Here is a 14,299-nt window from a genome sequence, read left to right as displayed (position 1 = left end):
TTCGGGGAAACAGCTTTCTGGATTCGGAGAGGGGCAAAGGAGTAGGGTGCAGAACAGCCCTCAAAATGCCCCCCCCCAAACTTGACAATAGTAGCCGCTTTCCCATTCAACATCCTCTCTTTCACCAAGAAGGAAAGAGCACGGATTTCATGTGTAGGGGTGCCATAAGGTGGAGACCCCGATGCACTTGAGCACCACCATGGTGGGTGGCCGGGGGGGGTGCAACGGCGGCTAGTAACAAGGTCAAGGGACAGAAGGAACCCAATTGTCCTGCTTCACCTCTTGCTTATCAACCCTGGAGGTAACTTTGAGTAATCTTTTTGTCTCCTCCTCTTCGCAAAACCGACTGGCCGTCTCCCACGCCACCGCTGTGCATACCTTGGATTTCTGAATCGTCTCCATGCTGGCGCTGAGATCCTCGATCTCTGCCTTCATGACCTGCTTATCCTTTTCCAGCTTGGATTTCACCCTCTGCAGATTCTCCAGGTGCTCCGTCATCTCGGCCATGGCGTCCGTGTGCTTCTTGCGCAAGGTGGAGGCGGTGGCCTCGCTCTGCAAGGCGGCCTCCTCCAGTTCCCGGCGCAGCTTCAGCAGCTCCGCCTCCCGCTTGCGGTTCTGCTCAATCTGGAGACGAACATTTCGGCAGAGCGCGAACGTGTAAGAACCATCATCATCCCTGTGTCATTTTCATAACCTAGACTGGGAGTGAGTGGCTGCTCGCCCCGTGCCCTAAACCACTTAGGATGAAGTTCTGCCTATTTCCATATGAGCCTTCTTAAGAGCCTGAAATTATTTCCGATTTCTTGCTTTTCCAGCTGAACTTAAAGGACAGATTGGAAGAGATTACACACAGGGGCTTTTTAAGGGTGGCTCCACTAAAGGGTTCCCACCTGGACTTTCCCCTCAAAGCTGTATCTATCACGCCCCTTCTTTGCCCAACTATAGATCGTATGTTAGGGCTTGTTTATCCTACAAGACCTCTTTGAATGCAGTGATGCATACATTTAAACTTAATTAATATTTCTAGAATGCTTCAGAGGTAATAATTGTATTCTCCCGTTGCTGAGAGCTGCCTGAGAAGAATCCTTTTTCCTAAAAGCAGGATATAAATAAGTCAAGTATGTCAAACTAGGTTAGATTGGTTTTGGTCTCTGGCTACAAAGCCAGAAGTTGGGAGTTCGATTCCCCCACGGGGCCTCCTGGGAGAAGAGCCAGCCTGGGTAGCCTTGGGCCAGCTGCACTGTCCCAAGGTTGCCCCCTAGAGGAAGAGAAGGATAAACCATTTCTTTGTATTATGTCCATAGAAAATCCTGGAAAGGGTCACTATGATGATGATGATGTCCACTCCCTCACCACATACTAACTTTCTATTTAAACCTCATCTGATTCATCACAGCAAACAGGGATTTGTCAGGCAGGTTGCAGTTCATAATACGAACCTACTGATTGCCTTTTTTAGCCTCAGTTCCTCCAACTGTGAGATGGGAACCCCCACCTAGTGCCTTGGCTTAAACAATGCTCACCTGAGCAGTAGTAGCTCCCCCAGCCTCTTCCAGCCTGTCCGAGAGCTCTTCCAGTTCGCGGGAGAGATCACTGCGCTGCTTCTCCACCTGGGCGAGAGTGCAAATCGTGTCACTGTTTTTCGTTCTCAAGATTTCTCCAAGTACAGACTGGATTATTGCATTTCTAGAGGACGTCTCATTACATTTCTCTTCTCCTGCAATTCTTTCAAAGAGATATTTCTCTGCACACAGGCAGGGGCTTGCTTTGTGGGTTTTGTGCAACACATTTTTTTGCATTATTTTGGAAAAAAATTTTAATATTTTATTTTGGGTTGTAGGAAAATCAGAAGCTCCCGAATGTGAATTCAGACTTTGTCCTTCTAACCCAGTAGTGCGGGGAACTGGCCAGCAGCTGCTCCCCATGGTGTCAACTCAGGTGTTTTCTCCAGATCCGTTAGGAGAGGCCAAGAATTTAACGTGAAACTTTGTGCATGCAACATTCATTGCCTGTCACAGAGCAATAGCTCCTTCCACTTTCCTCCTATCCATTTTTCCAGCAGCAGGAGCAACAACAACAGAAACAGATAATTTTTAAAAAATCACATTTAAATGTTTAGCATTTAAAGCAGAGGGTGCAGTAAAGCAACAGTAGCAGCCCAGGAGTCCAGTTCTGGAGGTGCTCGGAATTCATTGTGGGTTTTCAATCTGTGCTTTAGGAGCTGTCCATGGTACTGAAACCTATTCCCATAATGGGATCAGCACTTCAGAAGTGAAGCGGAGACTAAAACCTGGCATGGATTCACAGAAACCTTGGATCTGGAGTCACCAGCTGCCGTTGCCAAAGATCAACACATAATGGGAGAAACGTTGTCAGGAACAACACCTGATCAGCAGAACTGCTTAAAATAATGACATTCATATTGGCAACAACAACAGCAAAGTGGGTGGATGGTTGACTGGGTTGTAGAACAAGATATATATTTACCTTTGCCCTTATAGACCGCTCAGATTCAAGCTCTTCCTCCAGTTCTTCAATCCGGGCCTGTCGAAAACAGACATTCAGCCACATGGCAGGCTTGGGGGCAGCTAACCACTAGCTAGAGCTCATTCTGGGTTCATTTGTGGTCAAAGAGGAATGGTAGCTAAGACTCAGGAGAAGCCCATGTGCCACTTCCTGACTTCTTGGTGGGGGGGGGGCAGAGATACAGGACTGTATATAAAGACTGCCTATGAGAGTTGGTCAAGCAAGAAGCCAGACTCAGAAGGTCTCTTGGCTTGGGAACTTGCTGTCCTGCAGCAAGGAGAATTTTGAGGGTGCTTTCCCAGCATAAGCGGGATTTATATCTATGAGCTGTAAACAATGTTCCCTCTAAATATTGGCCCTGCCGTGCAGGAGCCTCACCCTGTGACCGGGGGTTCCAGTCGAAACCAGAACAAAATGGGCACCAACTCCAGCATCCATGCACATGGGTGCAGCTGAAAGGGAATGTTGATGCTAACCCAAGGGGATTATGGGTAAAAGTGGTCAATTCAGTCAAGGAAGCCATTTTAGCCTGTTCTCCTCAGTCTCTTTTGCTTGTACCTGATGCTCCTTCAGCTTTCTCTGTAGCGTGGAGTTCAGCGATTGCTCATCCTCTATTTTAGAGTTGAGAGAATTCATCTCCATGTCTCGCCTGAGAAGAGGATAATAATGGCGACAAACTTAAAGGCACTTGTTTCAGTCACAAAAGGGCCCCTAATCTGGACCCTGTGCGGGAAACTAGCCTAGTTATGTATGAGAAATTGTGGCTGAACATTTTGGAGAGTTTCTTCTGGAGATCTTAATTCCCAGCTACCACCCCTGCAGCACAGCCCCTATTTCCACACACATGCCCTTACTTCTTCACCACCTCCTCCAAGTCGAGTTTGGCTCTTTCCATCTCGTTGAGATTTTCAATTGTCATCTTCAAATCCCCCTCCGCTTTACGGCGCGCCTTCTCCACTTCCGCCCGGATTTTCTTTTCTTGCTCCCAGTTGTCCTCCAGCTGGTAGAAAAGACCCACAGGTGTTGAGTTCTCAGAAACAAACAAACAAGAAGAAACAGCAAAAAAAAAAAAAGCTGATGGAGAGACGTCCCTTCAGCACTTTGAGATCTGTTGACCCACCTGCAACAAAATGTTGCCGTTTGGGCCGGTCCTGATGACAGATCCTTGAGATCTGACATAGGGGCGAGCCAGGCAGGAAGATCCGATGATCAGATCGGATAAAGATAAAGATGAAATAAGAAACTCAGAAGACTGATGTGCTTAGTCTCTGGACTTGAAAGATTGTCCTGAGCCTGATCCACTCAAAAAACAGGGAAGAGTGGTACAGCATAAGTTTACAGCTAAAGAACTGCATTCTTACAGAGATCTTAATAATAATTATTATCTGTACAAAACTTCAGAATGCCAGGGCATCCATTCCTTCTTCCCTGTTTCCATTTCTCCTCCTGAACAATAAAGTCAATATTCTCTAACTGCTGGAGACACTGTTTTGGGCTGTCCTCCATTTTTTCTTCCTTCACTCCCATGTGTTTCTGCCACACTTGGGATTTCTCTGAACCTGTGGGTCTCTCCCTCGTGCATGTCGAGGGGTGCAGTTTTGGCTACAGGAATAACGGCACTCTAAGTATCAGTAACGGAAGGTGTGAAAAGCCAGTACTTAGCGTCCCTCTGTACTCCGGTGTAGGCCAAAAACAGAATCCGGAAGGGAATGTCTAATAAAAATAGGATTAAAAGGGACCCTATAAGTTACAGTAGACCCTATTCACGGTCAGAAGACACCCAAGGGGAAAACAAGGTTGGGAACTATATGGCCCCAGGAACCCGAAGAAGAAAATTATTATTATTATTATTATTATTATTATTATTATTATTATTATTATTATTATTATTATTATTATTATTATTATTATTATTATTATTATTATTATTATTATTATTATTATTATTATTATTATTATTTATTGAATTTATATCCCGCCTATCTGGACTATAAGTCCACTCTAGGCGGCTTTTATCATAATATAATAAAAGCAATCATATGTCCTCCAAAACTGGGAGAAGTGTGTCTCTAGGGAGCAGGATCCTGCTCTGAAATTTGGTGTGTCCCCCGATACACATTACTTTGCCCAAAATCTGGGTGGTTTTTAAAACCATAAAGCTGATTTTCAAACTGGAAATGATCTGCAGTCATTTCTGGTTTCAGTCCAAGGGAATGATGCTCCAGTCGGAAGGTCTTGGGACTAGAAAAATGACAATCACACCCTTAAAACTCGCTTGTCTGTGAGGTAAAGAAAGGTTTCGCTCCGACCCCAGGGTTGTCCTTAAAGACGCTCCATTTCTTTACTTCCACCCATGTGAATAGTTTCTGGGCTGGGGGGGAGGGAGAGAGGATGATGCACCACAGTTGGGGATCACCCTGCAGAGATGGCAAGCTTGCATTCCCTTCTGTGAGATGATGGGGGGACCCAACCCACACATTTATCGATGGGAAATCCCGTACGCGAGGCCATTTCAATGAGACAACAACGCCAGCCAACCCATACTGACCTCATGGATCTGAGTGCTCAGCTTACTGTTGTTTTTCGTGAGGTGATTCACTTTGTCCTCCTCAGCTTGAAGGTCATCAAGAGTTTTCTAAAGGGAGACGCAGAACAAGAAAAAAGGATCACAGCCGAAGGAAATGCAAGAAGCCCAGATCGTTCATCTTAGAAATCTTCAGGAGCCACGAAAGATCTGCTAGCTAACCTGGAAACATGACTTACGATGAGCAATCTCCCTTCAGGTTACTGAAACCATAACTCTTATCTACAGCTTAATCAGTGGAGTTTAATATTCATTTGGAATCCACCTGGAAGTTTTGCCCAAGTAAGATTGACGGATGACATCTTCTCCGGCTTAAAAAAAGGGCTTAGAAGAAGCCCCAAGGATCATCCATTCCCTGGCAGTATGTGGTGCCTTACATAACGATTAGCAAATGGGCTGGTTCAGGTGGAATAGGGACCAAGCCAGAGGTAAGGAACTTAACCCTTGGGGAAAATACAACTGTTACGAGTTCAAGCATTTCCTCTGGGCTGCTCCTGGAAGGTCATACATCTTGACCCAGAACACTCTCCTTCTGATCATTTCCCAACTTCTAAAAACTTGAAATATCACTTTTAAGGTTTGATTCATTGCAACAAGAACTTCAAGATAAAAACGCGCTGTTCTTTTGGAGCTCCGACGTTGAACATCACCGGAGCGTGGCCCCGGACGACCTAGCTGAAACAAAATTCAGCTCTCTCGGGCTACGTGAGGATTTAGCAAGATGAAAAACGAGCAGTGTGCCCCCCCACCCCTCATCTGGCATGCTTGATCCTCCAGTCTTCTCCTCTAAGTTGGTTACGGGGAAGGAGAGAAGAAAGTCAGTGGTCATGTCGGCTAAGGCATTCTGGGCACCGTAGTCCAAACAAATAAAACTTCCAAGCTCAGTGTGTGCCGTGGACGCGCCCCAGAGCATGGGGCTGCTCGTTCTTACCTGGTGCAGTTCTTCCAGAGCCCGCTTCTCCTTCTGGAGTTTAGCCACCGTGTCCTCCCGGGCCGAGAGGTCGCTCGTCAGGGTCCGCACCCTGTGATCCAGAGCCTAGAGAAGAGCAAGGGGTGCAGACCAAACCATAACTCATTGTGTCCACCCCATCACAGAATCTGGGTGAGGGATTCGACCCAAGGGGCATCCGTTTCCCCCAAGCCTGATTGGAAGCAAACAAACAGCACCCCCAAAATAGGAGTATCTAAGGTATTTCCGTAATAGAGTTTCCTTTCCCAAGTTCCCCACCCTCTTGCAACAGGGTGGGGAACTTGGGAGGGTCACAGAAAATGATATTTTTCACCTCCCCCATATCCCCCCACATTTTGTTGGGCACGAGGGTCTTGGGAGCTTTCCGTCTGCCTAGCCCTGAACTACCACCCCAAAAAAACCTTACCTGCTTCTCTTTCTCCGTCTTGGCGAGGGTGCTCTCTAGCCCCTCAAGGTCCCGCTTCAGGTCGGAGAGCTCCCCTTCCAGCTTGCGCTTGCTGGCGCCCAGAGACGCAGCCGCCCCTTCCTCCTCCTCTAAGCGCTCTCTCATGTCCGCCACCTGGCTCTCCAAGTCCATCTTGGCCTTCATCATCTGGGTCAGGCGCTCCTCGGCATCGGACAGGTTCTCTTGCTCCTAACAAAGAACGGGGGGGTCAAGTGGGATTGGAGGTTCGGCCCTCCTGAAAGGCACGGCTACCCCTCTTAGGTAGGAAACCACATTTCGATTTCCATGCTGCCGTACTTGCAAATCCGTTTACGATCCCTATGTAACAAGTGCGTACACCATCCTTCCCTCTGCAACCAATGCCTACAGATCAAACTAGACAAGATGCTCAGCTCCTGCACAGAATGGATGCTCCCGAGTGGTGAAAGACGTGTGTTTGTCATACACCGTTGGTTTGGGCATGTTGTGAGAATGGCTGATGGTCGGATTCCAAAAGATCTCCTGTATGGAGAATTAGTGCAGGGAAATCGCCCCAGAGGGCGATCATAGCTGCGATACAAGGAGATCTGCAAGCGGGATCTGAAGGCCTTTAGAATGGACCTCAACAGATGGGAAACCTTGACCTCTGAGTATTCAGCCTGCAGGCAGGCGGTGCATCATGGCTTCTCCTCATTTGAAGAGACCCTTGTCCAGCAGGCCGAGGCCAAGAGGCAGTCCCGAAACCAGCAACATCAGGGAGCTGGGCAGGGGACAGATTGTATTTGTCTTCAGTGTGGAAGGGATGGTCACTCTCAAAATGGCCTTCTCAGCCACACTACACACTGTTCCACGTCCTCCATATAGAGCACGTGGCCCTAGTCTCTCTCAAGAGTGCAGGATGCCTAATCTGAATCTGTATTTTGCACTCCAGCCAGCTTTGTTCTGACTGCTCATCAGAAAGAAATTATGGGCTTAGTTTACAAGCCTGATCACACCGGCTTGTACCTCCAGGGTTGGGGAAATGGAGCAAGACGCTTTCCCTTAATGTCTAGCTCAACTCTCTGTTGCCAAGGATTCTATCCAAGGAAGACCACAGGAGGGCCTCAATTTCTGCACCCCAAAGCATCTCAAGACGCAATAGAGGGAGATATTGGTTCGAACGCTTCTGCTCAGGAGAGCCACCGTAACGTGAGTATCTGAGTGGGATACCCCATATCATCAGCCCTGCTGGGCTTTTTGTCCTGTGTACACAGAACCAAAGATGGAGTTTCTTTCATATATTATTTCCCAGTGTACAAACAAAACACGCTAGGAGAGTGGTTCCCCAAACTTGGGCCCTCAGATGTTCTTGAACGGCAACTCCCAGAAATCCTGGCAGCACAGCCAGGGGTAAAGGCTTCTGGGAGGTTTAGACCCTTTAGGGACCCAAAGCTTGGAACCACTGGTCTAGGCCATGACCCTCATCCTTTTGAGTGGCCAACAGCTTTTAGCAAGCTATGGGGCTTCATCCGCCACCACAGCAAGGAAATCACACCACTGTTTTGTGAAGGACAAATGAGGGCTCATTTTTTTAAAATTTTTATTCTGATCCAGTCGGTTCTCTGTTTTACTGGGATGCGCTATGGCTAAAGGCAAAGGCCTTTACAGGGCGAGCGACAAAGTGAAAAAGCACTGCTTCAAATGCCATAAAGAGATGAATAAATTGTGTAACACAGTGCTTGCATGCATGACGATGAACGCAGAAGTGGGGGAATGGGGCTTGGCTGACAACTCACAGCCTGAAGCTGGATGGTCAAGTCGTTCTTCTCCTGGCTGAGGGTGGCCATCGTCTCTTCCAGCTCTTTGATCCGGTCCATCATTTCCTGAGTCTTCGACAGGGCACTCCTCAGCTCTTCCTCCTTCGCCTTCATCTCTTCCTCTTGCCGGGCCACATTCAGCAAAGGCTTCACCTGCAAGGGAAGAACCCGCATGACAAAGTGAACCCTGAGGAGGCAGAGATGTCCCTTCTCGTACCATCAGCATCATTTAGCAGGTAGCAACACTGGTTCCCGTAGCCTGGCTGGATTCGGACATGTTTACGGGGAAGGTAGGGAAGCCTCTGATGATGCGCTTCCGTAAGAGGGGTCTGCAAGAATTACATCCTGCCACCGGGAGAATTACATACATAGATCAGGGAGTTGGGCCGTGGTTACAGGACTTCTTTCTTCTTAGGTTGAAACATTTTGCTGCTCATCCAAGTCTGAAGAAGCTACTTGGATGACTAACAATTTTTTTTCTTTCAATGTAACAAGAAAGAAGTCCTGTGGCCATGACTCAACTTCCGGATAACCTCACCTGGAGGACTGAGAATCTTCATAGATATACACAGAGAGATGTAAAATTTCCAAGCATTTCAATTTTTTTCCAGAACTAAACAGGGAAAAATGTGTTTCCCCCCCCCAAAAAAAATATTTCCATTTTCCCCCCTGGAAATAAACAGAGGAAAAAACACATTATTTTCCCAGAAATTTCCATTTTTCCAGGAAAAAAACATATCTATTGGTATTCTGGAGGCCAATGTAACTCCACCAGGTCTCTATCAAGCACCACAAAACAGTTACCTTAAAACATGTGCTATGATGAAACCGGTGCTGTATAGGGCCACGTTACACAAGGTATTGCTATAATGTCCCTTTATGATTACCACCTTATCAAGGCATTTATTTCTGGCTGGCAAACAGCTCTTTCCTTTTGCCTGCTTAATGGTTATGACCAAGAGAAATCAACCCAACGACAGACACACTTTGTTCTCAAAGCCCAACGACTCCACCACCTTCTCCAGTCACCCTCTCACCTTATTGTACAGCTTCCACCAGCCCCAGTACCGCATCTGCAAAAACTTGCGAACATTTCTCTGGATAAGCATCAGGCCCACCCTGAAAGGAAAGGATCAGGAGGTTGGGACATGAGCAAACAGAAGCAACAGAGGCCATCGCTTAAGAGTGGAAGACCTGCTTTAGTTTGCAAAAAAAAGTCACATATTCAAATCCCCAGCCACTTCCAGGTAGGGCTAGGAAAGAAATCCTGAACAGATGCTGCCAGTCAGAGCTGGCAATACTAGTCCAGATGCTGCCAGTCAGAGCTGGCAATACTAGTCCAGATGGACTGAGGCTCTGGCTGAAAAGAAGGTAGCTTCCTACATCTCTAACAAAATTCAAAAGTCCCTTCCCTTCTCATTGACAGGAACATAGGAAACTGCCTTCTGCTGTGCATACAGAACCCAGGACTGCCAGCTCTGACCAGAAGCAAAAGCTCTCCATGGTTTCAGGTTGGAAAAGTTGGAGGCAGTGGGAAAAGAAGAATAAACAGGAGATGGATTGACTCCCCTAAAGGAAGCCACAGCTCTGCGTTCATAAGAACTGAGCAGGGTGGTTGAGGACAGGAGAATCTGGAGGTCACTCATTCATAAGATCACCATAAGTTGGAGGCAACTTGAAGCACAACAACTGCCCAGCATCACCTTCTCTGGATATTCAGCTCAACAGGACTGGAGCTGTCACGTCATGGTGCGCCTGAGTCAAATAGCTCAGAAGGATACCGGGAGAGATTATACTGAATATGGGGTGAAAAACCTAACAGAAGATGCAGAAGCCTTGTTGAGCTTCTGAAGTCAGATGAGATCCAGTTTATTCGGAGTCGTGTGGTTCTATATCTCGATACAGAGTGTGTGGAAGACATACTTTCTGTCCAGCATCTTTTTATATTCGATCCTCATCAGGAAGCCCCGGGCCCGGCACTGCAACATGGTCATGATCTTCGCCAAGCGCTCGTCTCGCATGTCTTCCAGCTTGGCTAAGACTCCAGCGCGGAAGAAGACCTTAGGGAAGAAGAAGACATGGCGACTCCATCAGGCCTACAGACAGGTGGATTTTTCAAAGCCCAGTTCCTATACCCTACAACGGATGAAACTCTTGAAGTAAGAGGGAGACTCCTTAGTGGACCATTTATGATGAAAAGCTCTCTCGGTAGCCGTCGGCCAGGACAAGCAAGACCTGTGGCGGTGTGTTGGCCTGTACTCCTCCTGTTCAACCTTCCAGTTGGCCAGTTGGCCAAGCTCTCTTCCAAGACGCTTCCTTCTATTCTACCCCCTTCCCAGAGTTCTCCAACATAGACTCTACTGCAGGTCTACATTTACATATGTCTTCTTCTTGTAATTACAGTTCTGAAAATCTTGGAGCTCACCCAAGCCTGCTGACACAACCTTCTTGAGCTTAGAGAGTGCTACGTTAGCTACCTAATCACTGACCCTGGAGGAAAAGCTTGCTATAAGGGTCTCTCAGGGATCCTGGGCACGTCAGATCCCTCTTCTGCATGGACAATGCTGTTTTGGCTAGCTAATAGTCAGTATGGGGTTTTTTTTCATGATGCTCACCTGAACGATCATCTCCTCTGACCATCATCTACTCCTTTTGGACCATCCTAGCCTCCACAGAGACTTATTGACAGAACACCATGTCCTATCAAGATTCATCTTTTCCATCTAAGATGGAAAAGATCAGGGTAACCCACCCTGGCAGCCTGGCTGACATACTGTAAATCTGACAGGAATCCCACAGGCGCAGTACCTTAGTATGTCCAATTTTGTATTCATTTTCTCCCAAGTCAAGACTTCCCAGTAACAATTCTGAGGCTTTCTTATTGTCCACGAATCCTTGAGGGATCACGTTGGGATTCAGCACCTGGTATCTGAAGCAAAGAATACAACATACAAGCATTGTGTGGCTGTTAATAACTGAGGGATAGCCCACAGAACACCCAAACAGAAGGGACAACATCTTTTTGCCAGGTAGGGGCAACCGACAAACAGGAACAAAAGTGTTTGCCTATTCTGAATAAGAGCAGGAAAATTGCCCTCACTCAGAATATACATCATGACTCTGTCACAAAGCCAATTCTGAATGAAGTATAAGTGTATCCTAAGTACAAAGCTGTCGCCAAAGCTACCAACATGAATTTGACTCAACTCTGGGAGGCAGTGGAAGACAGGAGAGCCTGGCGTGCTCTGGTCCATGGGGTCACGAAGAGTCGGACACGACTAAACGACTAAACAACAATAACAAGTATAAAGCCAATTCAGAGTGAGGACTGAAAATCTTCATGCTCTAAATGGAATTCACATAGAACCAAAGCAGAAAGATTATATCACATTCTGATATTATGCAGCTTGACTGGCAACCCGCAGGGAATAAGCAAGCAGTTTTCCTTAAAGAAACCAAATTAACACAGCACTGGGGGGGGGATCAGCCACAAAGAACATTGGACAAGCTATGGAAGGTAGAGAAAAACAGGGAGTGAGGGAAAATAAGGAGACTTTTCAGAGGAAATGTCTTCATGTATAGCTCTCATTTAAGCATCCCATCCAACATGTTTACTCTGAAATGAAATGGATCAAGAATAGATTTTTCACAAGGAGCTTGTTGATTTTGAACGCAATGAATTTCTGAAGGGAGATTTTTTTCCCCTGGTGAGAAGTGAGACATGTGGGGGACGTAGGTGCATCTAGCCTTGCAATTTAGTTTCGTGCTAAGGTACCAAATTAAAAAAAAACAGGGCAAGCAGACCGCCCTTAGAAACCTCCAGAAAAAGTTCATCAATAACTCTTCAACTTCCATGTAGGTTAGAGAAAATACCAGCCTGTTGCTTGTACTCTTGGACAATCACTCTATGAACTTAAGGAATGGGGGGAGGGAATAATAGGAAACAATCACCTCTGCTTGAACTCAGGATACTGCAGCCTGTTAGGGAAACCCTTCCTGCAAATACGGATGCCTTCCAGCACTCCGTTGCAAGCCAGCTGATGCAGGATCAAGTGAGCATCAACGACACCTGCAAATGGACACATGGAACAACAGTCGGCACTTCTGAAACACAATGACAGCAGCAAAACCGGGCACAATGTCACATCTTGAGAGACACACCTAGACACGCGGCTCTTAATAAGTTAGGGCCACAGATCCACTTAGGGCCACAGATCCTCTAAGCAGAAGGAGCAACATCTTTTTGCCCATTGGGGGCAACCTGCAAATAGGAGTGAATGTGCTCACCTATTCTGAGTGAGGGCCGGAATAATTGCCCTCATTCAGAATGTACTTCATGACATAATCATCGAGCCAAAGATGGCTGTAAGATATAATGATAAAGCCCATTCAGAGTGAGGACTTGATATGAAAGCCAATCCAGAGTGAGGACTTGACATTTTATGCTCTGACTAGAATGCTTGCATAACCAAAGCTTAATGATCTGGGCCAGATTTGGATCAGGGCCAGACTAAGGAGATTTCTTGCCTCCAGCTGAGTCTCTCTCTTTCTCTTGCTCGCTCTCAATTAAAATATCTGTACTTGGTGCAAAATATTATCAAAACCAGTGTCCTTTCCTCTTGAAAAGCACACGAATGGGCTCACACACAAGTGCTCAGGAGTACACAAACACATATTCAATATGCAAAGAATGGCTGAGGGTTAAGAAAGAAGCAAATAACCCATCCAAGGATTAAATTGGCTTAATTTTCATGAACATAGCAGCTGCTGTTCCTGTTTTGCAAAGAATTTGTGCTTTAAAAAAAACCCCACCTTTATGAAAAGGAGGACAGAAACAGGAGCAGTGGTCCTTCCAGGTGAGGATAAGAAGACTGCAACTCTTTGCTGTCACTTTGTATGGATGACAGAAGGTAAGATTTGCATCCTCCCTAGAATTTCCTACGCCCAATGTTAAGAGCTGCCTTTGAAAGAGATGGAAGAATGGGTCACACGCTTGATGATCAAAAGTTAACCCACATACCAGACTGCTTGAATTCATTGGGAACAATGCAGCGGACAAAATGTGGGGCCGTGCTGTGCAAGGTAGCCATCAGCTTGTTCAGCTGTTCCTGAAAGAGGAGGAAAAAGAAATAAATAGAACCGGAGAAGGCTGCTTAACAGACAGCGTGACTTGGTGCCACCGCCCGAAAAGACAGTATCTATCTATCTATCTATCTATCTATCTATCTATCTATCTCTCTCTCTCTCTCTCTCTCTCTCTCTCTCTCTCTCTCTCTCTCTCTCTCTCTCTCTCTCTCTCTCTCTCTCTCTCTCTCTCTCTCTCTCTCTCTCTCTCTCTCTCTCTCTCTCTCTGTCTGTCTGTCTGTCTGTCTGTCTATTTGTCTCTCTGTCTCTCTGTCTACTGTGGTGCCTCGCTAGACGATGATAATCCGTTCCACTGAAATAGCTGTTTAGCGAAATCATTGTCTAACGAAAACCAAATCGTCGTCTAGTGAAAAACGGTTTGCGAAGCAGGGACCAAACATTGTCCAGCGAAATTCCCCCATAGGAATCACTGTTTTGCGAATCACTATAGTGATCGCAAAAAGTCAATGTCTAGCAAAAAAACTGTGATGCGGGGTAACTGTCTAGCGAGGCACCACTCTATCTATCTATCTATCTATCTATCTATCTATCTATCTATCTATCTATCTATCTATCTATCTATCTATCTATCTATCTATCTATCTATCTATCTATCTATCTGTCTGTCTGTCTGTCTGTCTATCTATCTATCTATCTATCTATCTATCTATCTATCTATCTGTCTGTCTGTCTGTCTGTCTGTCTGTCTGTCTGTCTGTCTGTCTGTCTGTCTAATCTTCCTGCCTCGGAGATTCTGAGAGTTAAAATCCTAAAACTATAAAGCCCTAAATGGCCTGGGGGTCCAAGCTATTTTCAAAGGCTGTATCTTTGAGATAGGAGTCTATCCAGGCATTAAGATCATCAGGGAAAGCCTT

The 14,299-nt window shown here is 46.3% G+C and overlaps 1 protein-coding gene across 1 annotated transcript in view; it reads right to left on the bottom strand.

Moving 5' to 3' along the window:
* Nucleotides 1-14,299, bottom strand: part of MYH16 (myosin heavy chain 16) — a 41,993-nt gene that overhangs the window by 13,372 nt on the left and 14,322 nt on the right. The window contains exons 16-29 of the mRNA XM_078381413.1: nt 13,321-13,408; nt 12,252-12,369; nt 11,109-11,229; nt 10,224-10,360; nt 9,338-9,419; nt 8,280-8,453; nt 6,487-6,714; nt 6,042-6,146; nt 5,075-5,161; nt 3,381-3,526; nt 3,085-3,175; nt 2,488-2,544; nt 1,524-1,610; nt 379-624 (exon numbers count right to left, since the gene is read on the bottom strand). Coding sequence (XP_078237539.1) covers nt 379-624; nt 1,524-1,610; nt 2,488-2,544; nt 3,085-3,175; nt 3,381-3,526; nt 5,075-5,161; nt 6,042-6,146; nt 6,487-6,714; nt 8,280-8,453; nt 9,338-9,419; nt 10,224-10,360; nt 11,109-11,229; nt 12,252-12,369; nt 13,321-13,408 — 1,767 coding nt within the window. The remainder of the gene's footprint in view (nt 1-378; nt 625-1,523; nt 1,611-2,487; nt 2,545-3,084; nt 3,176-3,380; nt 3,527-5,074; nt 5,162-6,041; nt 6,147-6,486; nt 6,715-8,279; nt 8,454-9,337; nt 9,420-10,223; nt 10,361-11,108; nt 11,230-12,251; nt 12,370-13,320; nt 13,409-14,299) is intronic.

The sequence above is a fragment of the Pogona vitticeps genome, chromosome 13 (assembly GCF_051106095.1).
Source record: "Pogona vitticeps strain Pit_001003342236 chromosome 13, PviZW2.1, whole genome shotgun sequence".
NCBI lineage: Eukaryota > Metazoa > Chordata > Lepidosauria > Squamata > Agamidae > Pogona > Pogona vitticeps.
The sequence above is the reverse complement of the archived record's forward strand: the minus strand, read 5'-3'. Positions and strand labels throughout refer to the sequence as shown.